General features: G+C 35.4%; 1 protein-coding gene across 1 annotated transcript in view; it reads left to right on the top strand.

The window, feature by feature from the left end:
• LOC111054938 (exportin-2) overlaps nucleotides 1-18,535 on the top strand; it is a 92,971-nt gene extending 74,436 nt beyond the window's left edge. Inside the window, 2 exon segments of the mRNA XM_039437290.1 lie at nucleotides 17,964-18,290; nucleotides 18,387-18,535. Coding sequence (XP_039293224.1) covers nucleotides 17,964-18,121 — 158 coding nt within the window. The 3' untranslated portion in view covers nucleotides 18,122-18,290; nucleotides 18,387-18,535.
• Nucleotides 18,536-19,079: the final 544 nt, after the last annotated feature.

Below are 19,079 nucleotides of genomic sequence, written 5' to 3'. Positions count from 1 at the left end.
TATGGACAGAGTGTTTAAGATTCAAAAGAAGGCACTCAGATGTATAGAGAAAGTGAATAGGTTAGACTCTTGTAGGCCTTTATTTAAAAAGCTTGGTCTATTAACTGTGCCATCTTTGTATGTATATGAAGTTGTAATGCATGTGAAAACGAGTGGTGTGATCCAGAATTCAGATGTTCATGAGTATAATACGCGAAACAGAGCAGATTATCATATAATGGGTCACAATAGTAGGTTATTTGAACAAAAACCAGATTATATTGGTAGGAAATTTTATAACAAGCTACCTCAAATCTTGAAAAGTAATGATGATTTGAAGATTTTCAAAAAACAAATGAAAAATATTTAGTTGATAAGCTTTTTATAGTGTACAAGAATTTCTTTCAAACCTAAACTAGGTTGAACTACTTAGTGTTAGAATTATTATGTAATAACATGACTTGTCTTATACTCCATGACTGGAGTCTTTAGGACGTAATCTAAAAAAAAAAAAAAAAAAAAAAAAAAAAAAAAAATTATTAGAGAACCATTGAATTTCTCAACAATTTCTCCAATTATTTTGAAGGGTATAACTCTTTACTTAACTAAGGCACTACCTGGCCCGCCATGTTGTACTCTACAGTATCTATGAGAGTTTCTCACTCTCAAAGATACTCAGTAGAGTAGAGTAGTAGAGAACTCTTAAATTTCTCAAGAATATATCCATTTCCCAGCATCTCCAAGGGTGATACACCCTCTTTTATGCGAATAAATTTGTGCACTTCCTCTACCAATAGGATAGTGTCACCTATAAAGTAAATAGCATGCAAATTAATTTTTAAAATTAGGTTAGAAATAAGTTTAAACCCAAGCTATCACAAGATAGCGGTGATTAAAGCCTAGAGGCTTAACCCCACCAACTAGCAAAGGCTAGAGGCTAAATCCGCCAACTAGCAAAGGCTAGAGGCAATACTTTCTCATCCACGCCAACTAGCAAAGGCTAGAGGCTACACTTTATTAATATTACTTCAGTCTTAAATCTCAACTTAGATAACTAATTTCTTAATTCTAATTCTTAACTTAATATAGCAACTAGCAAAGGCTAGAGGCTTAACCCCGCCAACTAGCTAAGGCTAGAGGCTACACTTTACCAATATTACTTCAGACTTAAATCTAAAATAAATTACTAATTTCTTAATTCTAATTCTCAACTCAAATAATTCTTATACACTTCCTGATCCCCGCCAACTAGCAAAGGCTAGAGGCTAAATCCGTCAACTAGCAAAGGCTAGAGGCAATACTTCCTCATCACCGCCAACTAGCAAAGGCTAGAGGCTACACTTTATTAATATTACTTCAGTCTTAAATCTCAACTTAGATAAATAATTTCTTAATTCTAATTCTTAACTTAATATAGCAACTAGCAAAGGCTAGAGGCTTAACCCCGCCAACTAGCAAAGGCTAGAGGCTATACTTTTCCTTCCCCGCCAACTAGCAAAGGCTAGAGGCTAACCCCGCCAACTAGCAAAGGCTAGAGGCTACACTTTACCAATATTACTTCAGTCTTAGAACTAAACTTAGATAACTGATTTCTTAATTCCTATTCTCAACTCATATAATTCTTATACCCCCTTTCCTAAGTTTGCTGAAGGCACTACAATCTAATATTTGCATCGCCAGTCTCATAGAACAGATCAGACCAGTCCACAGTGTAACAGTACCACCTGCTCATCAAATTAGTGCTGTACAGTGCCCGCAACCATAATGAAAAAGCCGTGAGACCACCACAAAGGGCACTGATCAGAAATGAAACATTCAACTGACACTGTAAATATCCTACAGGGACCCTAACAAGATCATACAACATCCCAGCCCTAGCCATCAGTGTTATTGGGAAGGGTTAGAAATCTATCCTAATCAACTAATAATATAAATAGCAGATGTCTCATACCACATTGAATGATCCATATCTCCACTTTGGTAGTAGAGCTGCTCTCCAATGCATTGAGTAGCTGGTGGCATCTCCATGATGATCCTCATGCTTCACCATAATTGTTTGTTTCTTCAGATTCATATTAATCCTGTTGAAAGAGAAGAAACTTTGATTAATTATCTTTTTCATTAATAATTGACTGTTAAACTCAAATAAAATAATTGAATATAATGTACTGTCATCAATCCTCTTCAGATTAACAAAGCATGGATTAATGAATATTTTATCAAACATTATTTATCATAAAAGATTACTAGTAGTTCTGTGAACAGTAGACCTCACGCAGTATTCTCATCCACAAGTACCCGATTGAAACTATAGACCTTATGGGAATACAGCAATAGACTAGCTTTTCCACACATCTGTGTAATCACTTGTCAGCTGATTTATGATGAATAATTCTATAGTCTGATTTTTACTTCAATATTGGCGTATGATGCATAATAATAATAATAATAATAAAAATGATGCATGAATGCATCATAATAATAATTATGATGCATAATTCTATAGTCTGATTTTTACTTCAATATTGGCGTATGAAGGAGGCTCCTTTTTCCTTTTATATTATCCTTGAAATTGAAAATTTCCATAAACCTTGTATATACGTCGACGCTTAATTAAAAAAGGAATATACCTGTCAAATTTCATGAAAATCTATTACCGCTTTTCGCAGTAAATGCGCAACATATAAACATACAAACATTTAAACATTCAGAGAAATGCCAAACCGTCGACTTGGATCTTAGACCTCACTTCGCTCGGTCAATGATATCCATGACTTGATATTGAAATAGATCACAAAAAATAACTTTTAAGACTTGAATAAAGATGATAGTTTAAAAAACCCAAAGTATGATTTCCAGTGTTTCAGTCAACTATAGGGGACAAGCCAAATGAAGCGTTTTTCCAGGCGGTTTTTAACTGACAAAGGACAGATCTGTAGGACAGGGAGCTCTCTGATTGGTTGATTATCAGCTGGAGTTTCAGCTGATAATCAGGCAATCAAAGAACAAAAAATCAATAAATGAGAGATAAAATAATTATGCTTAGGTCTGGATATCTAGATGAGTATAAATTGAAAGAGTCTACTAACCTTTCGAAAATATCTACAATGATACACTTGGATTCGATTGGTAGCTAAGCTGTAACAACTTGTAACGCACTTTCAAAACAAGCAATTTAATATAATGTTGATAAAAGATACAAATCTTAACTTGGACTAAACTAAGGCAGTACCTGAACCTACAGTATCACTACAATACAGTATCAATAAGAGTTTCTCACTCTCAATGATACTCATTAGAGAACCCTTGAATTTCTCAATAATTCTCTAATTTTAAAGTATCAATAAAATTTTGATAAATAGTTGCTAATCATAGATTGAAGTTATCACTTAACTAAGGAATTACCTGGACGGCCAGGTGAGAATGTTGTACTCTACAGTATCTATGAGAGTTTCTCACTCTCAAAGATACTCAGTAGAGTAGAGTAGTGGAGAACTCTTGAATTTCTCAAGAATATCTCCACATCCCAGCATCTCCAAGGGTGATACACTCTCTTTGATGCGAAATAACTTGTGCACTTCCTCTACCGATAGGATAGTGTCACCTAAAAACTAAATTGCATGCAAGTTAAGACTAAAATTAGGTTAGAATTAAAATTAACCCCAAGCTATCACAAGATAGCAGTGATTTCCATTCTCCCCGCCAACTAGCAAAGGCTAGAGGCCTAACCCCGCCAACTAGCAAAGGCTAGAGGCTTGGCCCCGCCAACTAGCAAAGGCTAGAGGCTTGACCCCGCCAACTAGCAAAGGCTTGAGGCAATACTTCCTGATCCCCGCCAACTAGCAAAGGCTAGAGGCTTGACTCCGCCAACTAGCAAAGGCTAGAGGCAATACTTCCTGATCCCCGCCAACTAGCAAAGGCTAGAGGCTTCACCCTGCCAACTAGCAAGGCTTGAGGCAATACTTCCTGATCCCCGCCAACTAGCAAAGGCTAGAGGCTTGACTCCGCCAACTAGCAAAGGCTAGAGGCAATACTTCCTGATCCCCGCCAACTAGCAAAGGCTAGAGGCTTCACCCTGCCAACTAGCAAAGGCTTGAGGCTTAACCCCGCCAACTAGCAAAGGCTAGAGGCTTAACCCCGCCAACTAGCAAAGGCTAGAGGCTACACTTCCTGATCCCCGCCAACTAGCAAAGGCTAGAGGCTAAATCCGCCAACTAGCAAAGGCTAGAGGCAATACTTCCTCATCACCGCCAACTAGCAAAGGCTAGAGGCTACACTTTATTAATATTACTTCAGTCTTAAATCTCAACTTAGATAACTAATTTCTTAATTCTAATTCTTAACTTAATATAGCAACTAGCAAAGGCTAGAGGCTTAACCCCGCCAACTAGCTAAGGCTAGAGGCTACACTTTACCAATATTACTTCAGACTTAAATCTAAAATAAATTACTAATTTCTTAATTCTAATTCTCAACTCAAATAATTCTTATACCCCCTTTCCTAAGTTTGCTGAAGGCACTACAATCTAATATTTGCATCGCCAGTCTCATAGAACAGATCAGACCAGGCCACAGTGTAACAGTACCACCTGCTCATCAAATTAGTGCTGTACTGAGCCCGCAACCATAATGAAAAAGCCGTGAGACCACCACAAAGGGCACTGATCAGAAATGAAACATTCAACTGACACTGTAAATATCCTACAGTGACCCTAACAAGATCATAAACATCCCAGCCCTTGCCAACTGTGTTATTGGGAAGGGTTAGAAATCTATCCTAATCAACTAATAATATAAATAGCAGATGTCTCATACCACATTGAGTGATCCATATTTCCACTTTGGTAGTAGAGCTGCTCTCCAATGCATTGAGTAGCTGGTGGCATCTTCATAATGATCCACATGCTTCTCCATAATTGTTTGTTTCTTCAGATTCATATTAATCCTGTTTGAAAGAGACAAAACTTTGATTAATCATCCCATTTATTAATAATTTACTGTTGAACACAAATAACTAAATTGAATATTTTATCTAACATTATTTATCATAAAAGACTACTAGTAGTTCTGTGAACAGTAGACCTCACGCAGTATTCTCATCCACAAGTACCCGATTGAAACTATAGACCTTATGGAAATAAAGCAATAGACTAGCTTCTCCACACATCTGTGTAATCACTTGTTAGTTGATTTATGATGAATAATTCTATAGTCTGATTTTTACTTATGAAGGAGGCTCCTTTTTCCTTTTATATTATCCTTGAAATGCAAAATTTCCATAAACCTTGTATATACGTCGACGCCCAATTAAAAAAGGAATATGCCTGTCAAATTTCATGAAAATCTATTAACGCGTTTCGCCGTAAATGCGCAACATATAAACATACAAACATTTAAACATTGAGAGAAATGCCAAACCGTCGACTTGGATCTAAGACCTCACTTCGCTCGGTCAATGATAATCATGACTTGATATTGGAATAGATCACAGAAAATAACTTTTAAGACTTGAATAAATATGATAGTTTAAAAAAACCCAAATTATGATTTCCAGTGTTTCAGTCAACTATAAGGGACAAGCCAAATGAAGCGTTTTTCCAGGCGGTTTTTAACTGACAAAGGACAGATCTGTAGGACAGGGAGCTCTCTGATTGGTTGATTATCAGCTGGAGTTTCAGCTGATAATCAGGCAATCAAAGAAAAAAAAATTAATAAATGAGAGATAAAATAATTATGCTTAGGTCTGGATATCTAGATGAGTATAAATTGAAAGAGTCTACTAACCTTTCGAAAAATATCTACAATGATGCACTTGGATTCGATTGGTAGGCTAAGCTGTAACAAACTTGTAACGCACTTTCAAAACAAAGCAATTTTATATAATTTTGATAAAAAGATACAAATCTTAACTTGGACTAAACTAAGGCAGTACCTGAACCTACAGTATCACTACAATACAGTATCAATAAGAGTTTCTCACTCTCAATGATACTCATTAGAGAACCCTTGAATTTCTCAATAATTCTCCAATTTTAAGGTATCAATAAAATTTTGATAAATAGTTGCTAATCATAGATTGAAGTTATCACTTAACTAAGGAATTACCTGGACGGCCAGGAGAGAATGTTGTACTCTACAGTATCTATGAGAGTTTCTCACTCTCAAAGATACTCAGTAGAGTAGAGTAGTGGAGAACTCTTGAATTTCTCAAGAATATCTCCACATCCCAGCATCTCCAAGGGTGATACACTCTATTTGATGCGAAATAACTTGTGCACTTCCTCTACCGATAGGATAGTGTCACCTAAAAACTAAATTGCATGCAAGTTAAGACTAAAATTAGGTTAGAATTAAAATTAACCCCAAGCTATCACAAGATAGCAGTGATTTCCATTCTCCCCGCCAACTAGCAAAGGCTAGAGGCCTAACCCCGCCAACTAGCAAAGGCTAGAGGCTTGACCCCGACAACTAGCAAAGGCTAGATGCTTAACCCCACCAACTAGCAAAGGCTAGAGGGTTAACCCCGCCAACTAGCAAAGGCTAGAGGCAATACTTCCTGATCCGCTAACTAGCAAAGGCTAGAGGCTACACTTTACCAATATTACTTCAGTCTTTAATCTAAACTTAGATTACTAATTTCTTAATTCTAATTATTGACCAATTGTAGCAACTAGCAAAGGCTAGAGGCAATACTTCCTCATCCCCGCCAACTAGCAAAGGCTAGAGGCTTGACCCCGACAACTAGCAAAGGCTAGATGCTTAACCCCACCAACTAGCAAAGGCTAGAGGCTTAACCCCACCAACTACCTAAGGCTAGAGGCAACACTCTACCAATATTACTCCAGTCTTAAATCTAAACTTAGATTACCAATTTCTTAATTCCAATTCTCAACTAAAATAATTCTCATTCCCCCTTTCCTAAGTTTGCTGAAGGCACTACAATCTAATATTTGCATCGCCAGTCTCATAGAACAGATCAGACCAGGCCACAGTGTAACCGTACCACCTGCTCATCAAATTAGTGCTGTACTGAGCCCGCAACCATAATGAAAAAGCCGTGGGACCACCACAAAGGGCACTGATCAGAAATGAAACATTCAACTGACACTGTAAATATCCTACAGGGACCCTAACAAGATCATACAACATCCCAGTCCTAGCCATCAGTGTTATTGGGAAGGGTTAGAAATCTATCCTAATCAACTAATAATATAAATACCAGATGTCTCATACCACATTGAGTGATCCATATCTCCACTTTGGTAGTAGAGCTGCTCTCCAATGCATTGAGTAGCTGGTGGCATCTCCATGATGATCCTCATGCTTCACCATAATTGTTTTTTTCTTCAGATTCATATTAATCCTGTTGAAAGAGAAAAAACTTTGATTAATTATCTTTTTCATCAATAATTGACTGTTAAACTCAAATAAAATAATTGAATATAATGTACTGTCATCAATCCTCTTCAGATTAACAAAGCATGGATTAATGAATATTTTATCAAACATTATTTATCATAAAAGATTACCAGTAGTTCTGTGAACAGTAGACCTCACGCAGTATTCTCATCCACAAGTACCCGATTGAAACTATAGACCTTATGGGAATACAGCAATAGACTAGCTTCTCCACACAACTGTGTAATCACTTGTCAGCTGATTTATGATGAATAATTCTATAGTCTGATTTCTAATTATGAAGGAGGCTCCTTTTCCTTTTATATTATCCTTGAAATGCAAAATTTCCAAAAACCTTGTATATACGTCGACGCGCGATCAAAAAAGGAACATACCTGTCAAATTTCATGAAAATCTATTACCGCGTTTCGCCGTAAATGCGCAACATATAAACATAAAAACATTTAAACATTAAAAGGAATGCCAAACCGTCGACTTGGATCTAAGACCTCACTTCGCTCGGTCAATGATATTCATGATTTGATATTGAAATAGCTCACAGAAAATAACTTTTTCCTACAGTTACCTTGAAAAGTGGCCATTGCTGCACTGATTACAGAACGCAAAGATTCACTTTTCTGCTCTAGTGCGGGAAAAATTTTTCTGCACTCCAGATTTGCAACATGGCAACGCAAAATACTTAGTAGGTTATATGGAGCAACAGTGCAGCAAAATCAAAATGAAGTTGGTAACAGTGACTGCTGTGGCTGCTATAGTGAGCAGAGGTGCAACCAAGCACAACGCGCTAATTATTAATTATATATTATAACCAAGGACAACGAGGACTTTAGGATTTAGGATTAAGGTTTTTATCAATAATAAAATTACACAGAAAAACATTTGATGCATTTCAGGCAATTTTCCCATAATTACCCACTTTTCATATTCAATGGTAACTGTAGGAAAAACTTGATGTGAAATACGTGCGCAAAGTTCCTCTGCTGCACTCAACAAACCATTCCGCCCTCGCCTACGGCTCGGGCGTAAACGTTTCTTTCGGTGCAGCAAACTGTCACTTTGCGCACTAGTTGCACAAATAACTATTAAGACTTGAATAAAGATGATAGTTTAAAAAAACCTAAAGTATGATATCCAATGTTTCAATCAACTATAAGGGCCAAGCCAAATGAAGCGTTTTTCTAGTCATTTTTAAACTGACAGCGCACTAATCTGTAGGACAGGGAGCTCTCTGATTGGCTGATTATCAGCTGGAGTTTCAGCTGATAATCAGGCATCAAAGAACAAAAAATTAATAAATGAGAGTTAATATCATGAAACTTAAGTCTTGATATCTAGATGAATATATATTTAAAGATTCTACTAACCCTTTGAAAAATATCCACAATGATGCACTTTGATTGGCTGATTATCAGCTGGAGTTTCAGCTGATAATCAGGCAATCAAAGAACAAAAAATTAATAAATGAGAGATATATCATGAAGCTTATGTCTTGATATCTAGATGAGTATATATTTAAAGATTCTACTAACCTTTCGAAAAATATCCACAATGATACACTTGGATTGGCTGATTATCAGCTGGAGTTTCAGCTGATAATCAGGCAATCAAAGAACAAAAAATTAATAAATGAGAGTTAATATCATGAAGCTTAAGTCTTTATATCTAGATGAGTATATATTTAAAGATTCTACTAACCCTTTGAAAAATATCCACAATGATACACTTGGATTGGCTGATTATCAGCTGGAGTTTCAGCTGATAATCTGGCAATCAAAGAACAAAAAATTAATAAATGAGAGATATATCATGAAGCTTAAGTCTGGATTTCTAGATGAGTATAAATTGAAAGATTCTACTAACCCTTTGAAAAATATCCACAATGATGCACTTGGATTCATTTGATAGGCTAAGCTGTAACAAACTTGTAACGCACTTTCAAAACAAAACAATTTTATATAATGTTGATAAAGAGTTACAAATCTTAACTTGGACTAAACTAAGGCAGTACCTGAACGGCCAGGTGAGAATGTTGTACTCTACAGTATCTATGAGAGTTTCTCACTCTCAAAGATACTCAGTAGAGTAGAGTAGTAGGGAACTCTTGAATTTCTGAAGAATATCTCCACTTCCCAGCATCTCCAAGGGTGATACACCCTCTTTGACGCGAGGCCAACCCCGCCAACTAGCAAAGGCTAGAGGCTATCCCCACCAACTAGCAAAGGCTAGAGGCAACTTAAATCTAAACTTAAATTACTAATTTCTTAATTCTAATTCTCAACTCAAATAATTCTCATTCCCTCTTTCCTAAGTTTGCTGAAGGCACTACAATCTAATATTTGCATCGCCAGTCTCATAGAACAGATCAGACCAGGCCACAGTGTAACAGTACCACCTGCTCATCAAATTAGTGCTGTACTGAGCCCGCAACCATCATGAAAAAGCTGTGGGACTACCACAAAGGGCACTGATCAGAAATAAAATACTCGACTGACACTGTAAATATCCTACAGGGACCCTAACAAGATCATAAACATCCCACGCCCAGCAAAAGGCTGGAGGCAATTTGAATGAAACTTTAAACTATCAACTTATCAACTAAGATTAGTGATAAATTTAGCCCCAAAACTATCAAAGGATAGCTTTGATCCCCCCTTTCCCCTGCCAACCAGCAAAGGCTGGAGGCAATTTGAATGACAATATGGCAACTTGAAACTATCAACTTATTAACTAAGATTAGTGATAAATTTAGCCCCAAAACTATCAAAGGATATCTTTGATCCCCCCGTTCCCCTGCCAACCAGAAAAGGCTGGAGGCAATTTGAATGAGCATATCTCATGGCAAATTAAAACTATCAACTTATTTTCCATGATTAGTGATAAATCTAAGGGTTATATACCTTCTTTGATACAAAGTAGCTTGTGGTCCTCTACCAATTGGATAGTGTCACCTATAATGTAAATTGCATGCAAGTCAAGACTTAAAATTAGGTTAGTAATACGATTAACCCCAAGCTATCACAGGATAGCGGTGATTTCCATTCTCCCCGCCAACTAGCAAAGGCTAGAGGCTTAACCCCGCCAACTAGCAAAGGCTAGATGCTGTATTTCACTTGCTTCAAACTTAATTCTAAACTTATATTTGTAAAAAATGCTTGCAATTTAAGACTTTAAAATGAGGCTAGAGGCTTCGCTTTCTCCTCCCCCGCCAACTAGCAAAGGCTAGAGGTTTCACTCCCCCTCCTCCCGCAAACTAGCAAAGGCTAGTGACTTTACTTAATATTACTCCAGCCTCATATATAAACGTATATTTCTTAATTCTAATTCTTAAGACAGATAATTCACACTCCCATCCCTAAGTTCGCTGAAGGTACTACAATCTAATATTTGCATCGTCAGTCTCATAGGACAAATCAGACCAGGCCACAGTGTAACAGTACCACCTGCTCATCAAATTAGTGCTGTACTGAGCCCGCAACCATAATGAAAAAGCTGTGGGACCACCACAAAGGGCACTGATCAGAAATGAAATACTCGACTGACAACTGCAAATATCCTACAGGGACCCTGACAACTCAAACCTCATTCATGGCGATTGTCTCACTCCACAGTCATCCATAAACCACAATCAAACAGTGGCACATGTTCGTCCAGTTGTTGGCACGGAAATGCGATCTGCAGGTCAGTTGACTCTAACTTGAAAGCACCCATTGGACTCAGAACCATCCGGATAGAACATGGCACTGCCGAAAGGGTCAGGATGGACTGTGTCATAATGGTACCACCATAAACATCCCAGCCCTAGCCATCTGTGTTATTGGGGAGTGTTAGAAGTGTATCCTAATTCTACTATTAATATAATATATATAGGAGATGTCTCAAACCACATTACCGAACCATTTTTTCACTTGTGATGTAGAGCTGCTCCGCGGTCAGAAAATAGTATTGATATCTGCCCTTATTGGTTTGTTTAGATGCACAGTGATCCTGTTCAAATGAAAAAAAATCTAGATGAATGCTTATTCCATCATGATAAATAATAAAAGTTGTATAAATATTCACAGAGTACAGATACATAATTATTTTCAATTGCGTTCACTATAATTAATGTTCCAAAATTTAATAAAAATATCCTGTTTACTCAGAAAGTGATAAGCGGGCAACAGAGCGGTCTTAAGCCCGGTTCAGACACTCAAGTTTAGCTTCAGTCTTTTGCTCAAGCAAAAGTCGGAGCATGTAAGTCGTTGCGTCTGGACGGTAAAACGGATGGGTGTTCAAGCTTAAGTCGTCAAACTCAAAATGTATCGGCCGGGAATCTTCTTCCATCCACTCTTTTGCCTATCCACCAAAACCTAAATCGCGTAATAATGGAGATAGTGATTTCAGATTCGGATTCAGCGCCCTCAAATTAATAAAATGCCTCGCGAGTACTTTAAAATAAGCAAGTGTTTTTTTATCGATTGCATATAACGCTATTTAACCCTTTTTTTCTTTCTTCATTCTCATGATACTCTCAGAATTTGATGTTGATATTATAATTTACTATCATGATATATTAAGATGTACTATATTGTTGATAAGAATACCATCTACAAAATTTCAATCCATTTACAATCACTGACAATGTCTCGAGATATGACATGTAAACAAAGCCATTTAGCGGTTAACAGTAATATGTTTGTCATTATGTTGTTAAATATAGCATTACCCAGTTGAATCAGCGAAAAAATACGATATAATTATTACTCATCTACCGGATATAATGGTAGATGTTGATGACGAACTGAGCTTGTGAGCACAAAAATAGAAAACGGACGACATAAGACGGATGCGTGTGGACGCAATTTTACATCCGTCTTTTGCTTGAGCAAAAGACTGATAAACTGATATATGTATTTTTTACTGATAATAGTAAACTTGAGCGTCTTGACCGGGCTTTAGGTTGAATATAATTATTGAATACGGTTTCATGAGGTTGCCGACTTCCAGGGAGCGTTCAGGAATTTGAAAATCCGGTATCAGCGTGTTATCGACTCCAATAGGGACTACTTTGAAGATATCTAATGAAAAATTTTACATATTTTACCCAGAAAAAAAATTTCTGAGGTCAGTCCGGTTACTTATTAAGGTAGGCGCACACAGATCGTCATCGGACGGACGGCACGCATCGGAAGATTATATTTGATGCTTTGTTTTCAATTGGAATGCGCATACCCATCCGCATCTTATAGGTATGCGCATTCCAATTGAAAACAAAGCATCAAATATAATCTTCCGATGCGTGCCGTCCGTCCGATGACGATCTGTGTGCGCCTACCTTAATACAGACCCTGTATGATCGGGATAGAACAACAACAGATGTATGATTTTAAGGCTAAAAAAACTTTCTACTGGTGATATTTTCCAAAGTTTTTCGATTTGCATACTATCAAGCTATCAAAATAGAAACGTTTTCTCAGAAAACACTTTTTCCGATCATTACTTTTTGAGATATGAGCGCCCAAGTTTAAATTTTTGAGACAAATCATTTTAAATTCAGTAAGAAATAAATCAATGAAATTTTGAGAATCACTTCTTCATGGTTATTGTTGATTGAATAAAACAAACATTTCTGAAAATATAATTTTTTTAGAAAGTTATTCATTTTGATAAAAATGTCCAGAAATAAGTGTTATTTTTAGTAAATTGAATAAATTTTTTTTGTGTAGTTGAGAAGTTGATATTATGGTAATTATTCATATTAAATAAAAAAGACTAAGAAATTGTCGAAAACCGCAGATTTTTTGATACTTAGAAAGACCGGTTTCGGTTATTACACTATTGTCAATCTCTGATAATCAGAGATAATCTCTGATTGACAATGGTGTAATAACCGAAACCGGTATTTCTAAGTATCAATAAATCTGTGGTTTTTTGACAATTTCTTGGTCTTTTTCATTTAATTGAATAATTATCTCAAAAATTAATATTTTTGGAATTTTTTGTTTTATTCAATCAAAAAACCCATGAAGGATTTATCCTTGAAACTTTATGGATTTATCTCTTACCGAATTTGAAATGATCTGTCCCAAAAATTTCAACTTTATGCGCTCATATCTCAGAAAGTAATGATCAGAAAATAAATTCCTGAAAGAACGTTTCTATTTTGATAGCTTGATAGTTCACAAATCGAAAAACTTTGAAAACTATCACCAATAGAATTTTTTTAGCCTCTGCACAACCTAAGATATTCTATAGATTTTGAAATGAAGGAATGCTGATAATTATTATTAGCAAAAATACATCCCAAAAAATTCAAATAATTTTCGAAATAAATTTCAATTGAGTATTGAGTAATTATTGAAAACCGTAAAATATTAATTTAGGAGAGTAGTAGATTTAATAAAATAATGAATATTAGAAACTGTAAAATATTAATATAGGAGAGTAGTAGATTTAATAAAATAATGATAGATTTGCATTGATGGGAAGATGCAACATGAAAGCTATCCAATAATTTAAAATTTAAAAAATAACCTCCAAGATCAATTGAGCTATTTAGAAGAATTGTGTGAAAGTACCGGTAGATTCAAGATTTTTTTATTATGCTATGATAGTAGTTATGATTCAATGTGGAAATAAAACCTGCTAATAATTTTTAATTCAAGAAATAACCTTCAAGGTCATCTAAATTAGCCTATGAAAATTTTTGAAGAAAATTATTGAAGGATCATGTAAAACTAGTGATGTAATAATTGAAGGATTATGCAGAGTATTTATTCATGTTATGATGATATGGATGACTTAATGTAAAATAATAAGTTGATAAACATTTTGATATTTTTAAAAGTAAAGTTAATACATCTTCTAGTCATAGTCATAAATAAAATAGAATGATAGCAACGAACCAATAATAATTTGAAATCAATGAAGAATACTTTGAAGCTATAGTATGAATGACTTAACTTAGTACAAGTTCAAATTAAATCAAATTAAAAAAAGAAAGTTTCAACTAACCTTAAAGTGTCTAATAAAAGTCAAGTCTGTTCATTTTCTAATTATAATAATGAATAAGAAAATATAATAGTAATAAAACAATAATAATTTGAAGACTACTATGAAGCTACAGTATGAATAACAGTACAATGTTCAAATCAAAAAATAAAAGTTTGAACTAACCTTATGTGTATTCAGATTGAGTTCCATGGTCTAGGCTGGAGTAATCTCATTAGATATTATCGTAGCACATCATTCTTTTATCAACTGTATAAATAGAAATGAATTAAATTGCCGCTTGACGAGTTTTGAGCGCAGAATCTTGAAGAACAAGTAACACTCAACTGCTCTCTGAATTCAACACGGAGAATGAGACCTGGAAATGAAATCAGCTCTGACACAAACATCTGACGTCAGTGTCAGGTGGTACCTAGGTACTATTTCTTCGTCTTCGTCTTCTTCTTCTTCTTCTTCTTCAATGTCGATACAAATATCAAAAATAAACTACAAAACCAACCTATGATCAATAAATCAACAATAGAATAAATATTAATATTATTAACTCTAATAGTTTTGAGTTTATTTGAATTAAATACTGTAATTCAAAATAGTGGTAAATCTTGTCAACTTGAACCGCCAATTTCAAACTGATTCAAATTTTTTAAGGTTATGAATTTCGGTAAAACTATTACAAATTGACTCCAAAACTTTACAATAATTATTTATCCGACAATAAAATGATAATTGATATTATTAACTTCAATTGTTTTGAGTTTGGTTGAATTAAACTGCTGTAATTCAAAATAGTGATAAATCGTGTTTAAATGAACCGCGAATTTCAAACTGTTCAAATGTTGTAGTTTATGAATTTCTGTTAAATTTGTACAATTAAGGATGGGTTTCTACCTGAAGTGTTGGAAATAAGGGTTGAGAATAAGGTATTCATTTTGTGTTACTATATTTGTTGCATTGACAATGGTTTTAAGCAAATCTTGGCACAAGATTTCTTTTTCCAGCCACCCCGAATATTTAACCAAAAATTATTTATTTATTTTCTTGTAACGTTGTTGTTAATTGGCGAAAATTTTTTTTGATTGATTGATAAATTTGCCGGCCAGGATAGCCGAGTCGACTAAAGGTGCATACAGATTTACGAGGCGTGAGCATGAGCAATTTACTTTTAATCAGCTGATGCCAAGCTTTTTATATCTGTATCTCACCGTTTCTGTAAAAATACAGATATAGTCAGCTGATTAAAAGTGAATTGCTCATGTTCGCGGCGCGTATATCTGTACGCACCTTAAGGCGTTGCACCCTTCAGTCTGCTAGTAGAACCTGGTCGTGGGTTCGAATCCCGCAGAATCCCATCGAATAGGCATGGACGTTTGAACATGTCATTGCATCACGCTCGCACTTTCCATTACCGGTACTCACGCACAAGCAAAAAGCTCATGAGGGCATCATCCGCAAATAAAAAAATATTTAGAACTCCAGTTAATTTTATATTTTTTAATCATTATTAAAGTGTAAGAACGGCACAGTATGAGAGACTACCAGAGTCACATAGCTACAAGGAAAATAACTACTAGGACTATCGGTTTAAGTTAACAGTGAAAATTGTATCTAAAGGTGCGTACAGATTTACAAGATTTCTTTTTCCAGCCACATCAATTATTTAACCAAAAATTATTCATTTATTTTCTTGTAACGTTGTTGTTAATTGCTGAATAAATTTGATTTGATTGATTGATAAATTTGCTGGCCAGGATAGCCGAGTCGACTAAAGGTGCATACAGATTTACGCGCCGCGAACATGAGCAATTCACTTTTAATCAGCTGATGCCAAGCTTTTTATATCTGTATCTTACCGTTTCTGTAAAAATACAGATATAGTCAGCTGATTAAAAGTGAATTGCTCATGTTCGCGGCGCGTATATCTGTACGCACCTTAAGGCGTTGCACCCTTCAGTCTGCTAGTAGAACCTGGTCGTGGGTTCGAATCCCGCAGAATCCCATCGAATAGGCATGGACGTTTGAACATGTCATTGCATCACGCTCGCACTTTCCATTACCGGTACTCACGCACAAGCAAAATGCTCATGTGGGCATCATCCGCAAATAAAAAAAAATATTTAGAACTCCAGTTAATTTTATATTTTTTAATCATTATTAAAGTGTAAGAACGGCACAGTATGAGAGACTACCAGAGTCACATAGCTACAAGGAAAATAACTACTAGGACTATCGGTTTAAGTTAACAGTGAAAATTGTATCTAAAGGTGCGTACAGATTTACAAGATTTCTTTTTCCAGCCACATCAATTATTTAACCAAAAATTATTCATTTATTTTCATGTAACGTTGTTGTTAATTGGTGAATAAATTTGATTTGATTGATTGATAAATTTGCTGGCCAGGATAGCCGAGTCGACTAAAGGTGCATACAGATTTACGCGCCGCGAACATGAGCAATTCACTTTTAATCAGCTGATGCCAAGCTTTTTATATCTGTATCTTACCGTTTCTGTAAAAATACAGATATAGTCAGCTGATTAAAAGTGAATTGCTCATGTTCGCGGCGCGTATATCTGTACGCACCTATAAACGCCCCATACCATGGAATATATTTCATATATATTTGTCTGTGAACCTTTCTATGTTTGTATTGAATAAATAAATATTGGCATAGAGGTAATATCTTCTCATGCTCTATTTCCTCTACGTCAATATTTATTTATTCAATACAAACATAGAAATGCTCACAGACAAATATGTACTTAGGTAAGAACGCTCTTGTTCTCAAATACAGTACCTTATGACTCTCATATCCGGTTGCAAAAATACTTTTGAATTGAAATTATTCTTTATGGATTCATACAACAAGTACATCATCAAAATGATAGGGAGAGAAATAATAAGGTAACCTTGTGCTATTCCTTTCCCAAATTTAGATGAGGTTACATAGTTAAATTGAGTTAACAGTTCAAATTGGAACATAAGGGGTGTGAGAGTGTAAGAATGGCACAATACGAGAAACTACCAGCGCTTCATAGCTTCACGAAAAAGAACTACTAGGACTATCGGATGAGTTAACATTAATTTGAAACATAAACGCCCTATACCATGATATAATTATCTTCTTGTGCGATTTCTCTATTATATAACTCAACCTAATTCACATTCTTGTACTATTTGAATAAACATGTATGAAAGGGACAGATCCTGTTGGAATTTTCTTAATCATGCCTATGATTTGTGTATTATCATAGAGAAACAATAGCGTAAGTAGGTATCCCATTGTATGGGCGTTTGTGTCGCACCTTTTACTGTTATCTCAAGCCGATTACTGTCGATTTTTACTGTTTTGACCGGGTAAGATTGTATGAACGGCACAATATGAGAGACTACCAGCGTCATAAAGCTTCACAGGAAAGAACTACGTGGACTATCAGCTTGAGATAACAGTAAAAGTTGCGACATAAACTCCCTATACCATGGGATATCTACTTATGCTATTGTTTCTCTATGGTATCATTTAATAGAAAATATAATTAAATAATCTATAGATTTTCTAACAATTTGTATTGTTTGCAGGTATAACAGACGCCCGCCTGAACCTAGCTCAGTCTCTGAGCAAACTGTCCTCAATGTACCCCGGAAGACTGAACGGCATGCTACAGCAAGGATTAGGAGACGCTGAACGACAGTGTATACTCAAGTACTTGCAAGCGGCCAATGTGCAGATCGCATGAGGCTTTACATGTGCCTCTACCAATTCATCGCAGATCGCAGGAGGCTTTACATGTGCCTCTACCAATTCATCGCAGATCAAAGGAGGGTTTACATGTACCTCTAACAATTCATCGCAGATGGCAGATGGACATGTGGCTTTACCGACTTTCTGGTGAATTGAAGACTTTGGTGAATAAAATGAGACTCAGCAGCTAGTGAAACTTTATCACCTCATTAAAAGTAAGTCCTTAATAAAATGTAAAAGCGAATAAAATAAATAATGAGGAGAATAAAATGAGACTCAGTGGCTAGTGAAACTTTATCACCTCATTAAAAGTAAGTCTTTAATAAAATGTAAAAGCGAATAAAATGAATAATGAGGAGAATAAAATGAGACTCAGCGGCTAGTGAAACTTTATCACCTCATTAAAAGTAAGTCTTTAATAAAATGTAAAAGCGAATAATGAATAATGAGGAGAATAAAATGAGACTCAGTGGCTAGTGAAACTTTATCACCTCATTAAAAGTAAGTCTTTAATAAAATGTAAAAGCGAATAAAATGAATAATGAGGAGAATAAAATGAGACTCAGTGGCTAGTGAAACTTTATCACCTCATTAAAAGTAAGTCTTTAATAAAATGTAAAAGCGAATAAAATGAATAATGAGGAGAATAAAATGAGACTCAGTGGCTAGTGAAACTTTATCACCTCATTAAAAGTAAGTCTTTAATAAAATGTAAAAGCTAATAAAATGAAAAATCAGGAGAATAAAATGAGACTCAGTGGCTAGTGAAACTTTATTAATAAATAAAATACTTTGAAATACATAAAATTGAAAAGCATTTAGTGGCACCTGGAACATTGCAACTCAACTTTATTAATAAATTAAAGAATTTGAAATTGATAGAAGTGAAAAAATAATGGCAAATGAAACATCGCACGATAAGTGGAGATCGAGTAAGTGTTTAGGCATGCCTC

This window comes from Nilaparvata lugens, chromosome 11 (assembly GCF_014356525.2).
Source record: "Nilaparvata lugens isolate BPH chromosome 11, ASM1435652v1, whole genome shotgun sequence".
In the NCBI taxonomy this organism is placed as follows: Eukaryota; Metazoa; Arthropoda; class Insecta; order Hemiptera; family Delphacidae; genus Nilaparvata; species Nilaparvata lugens.
This window is presented reverse-complemented; position numbering and strand designations above follow the sequence as displayed.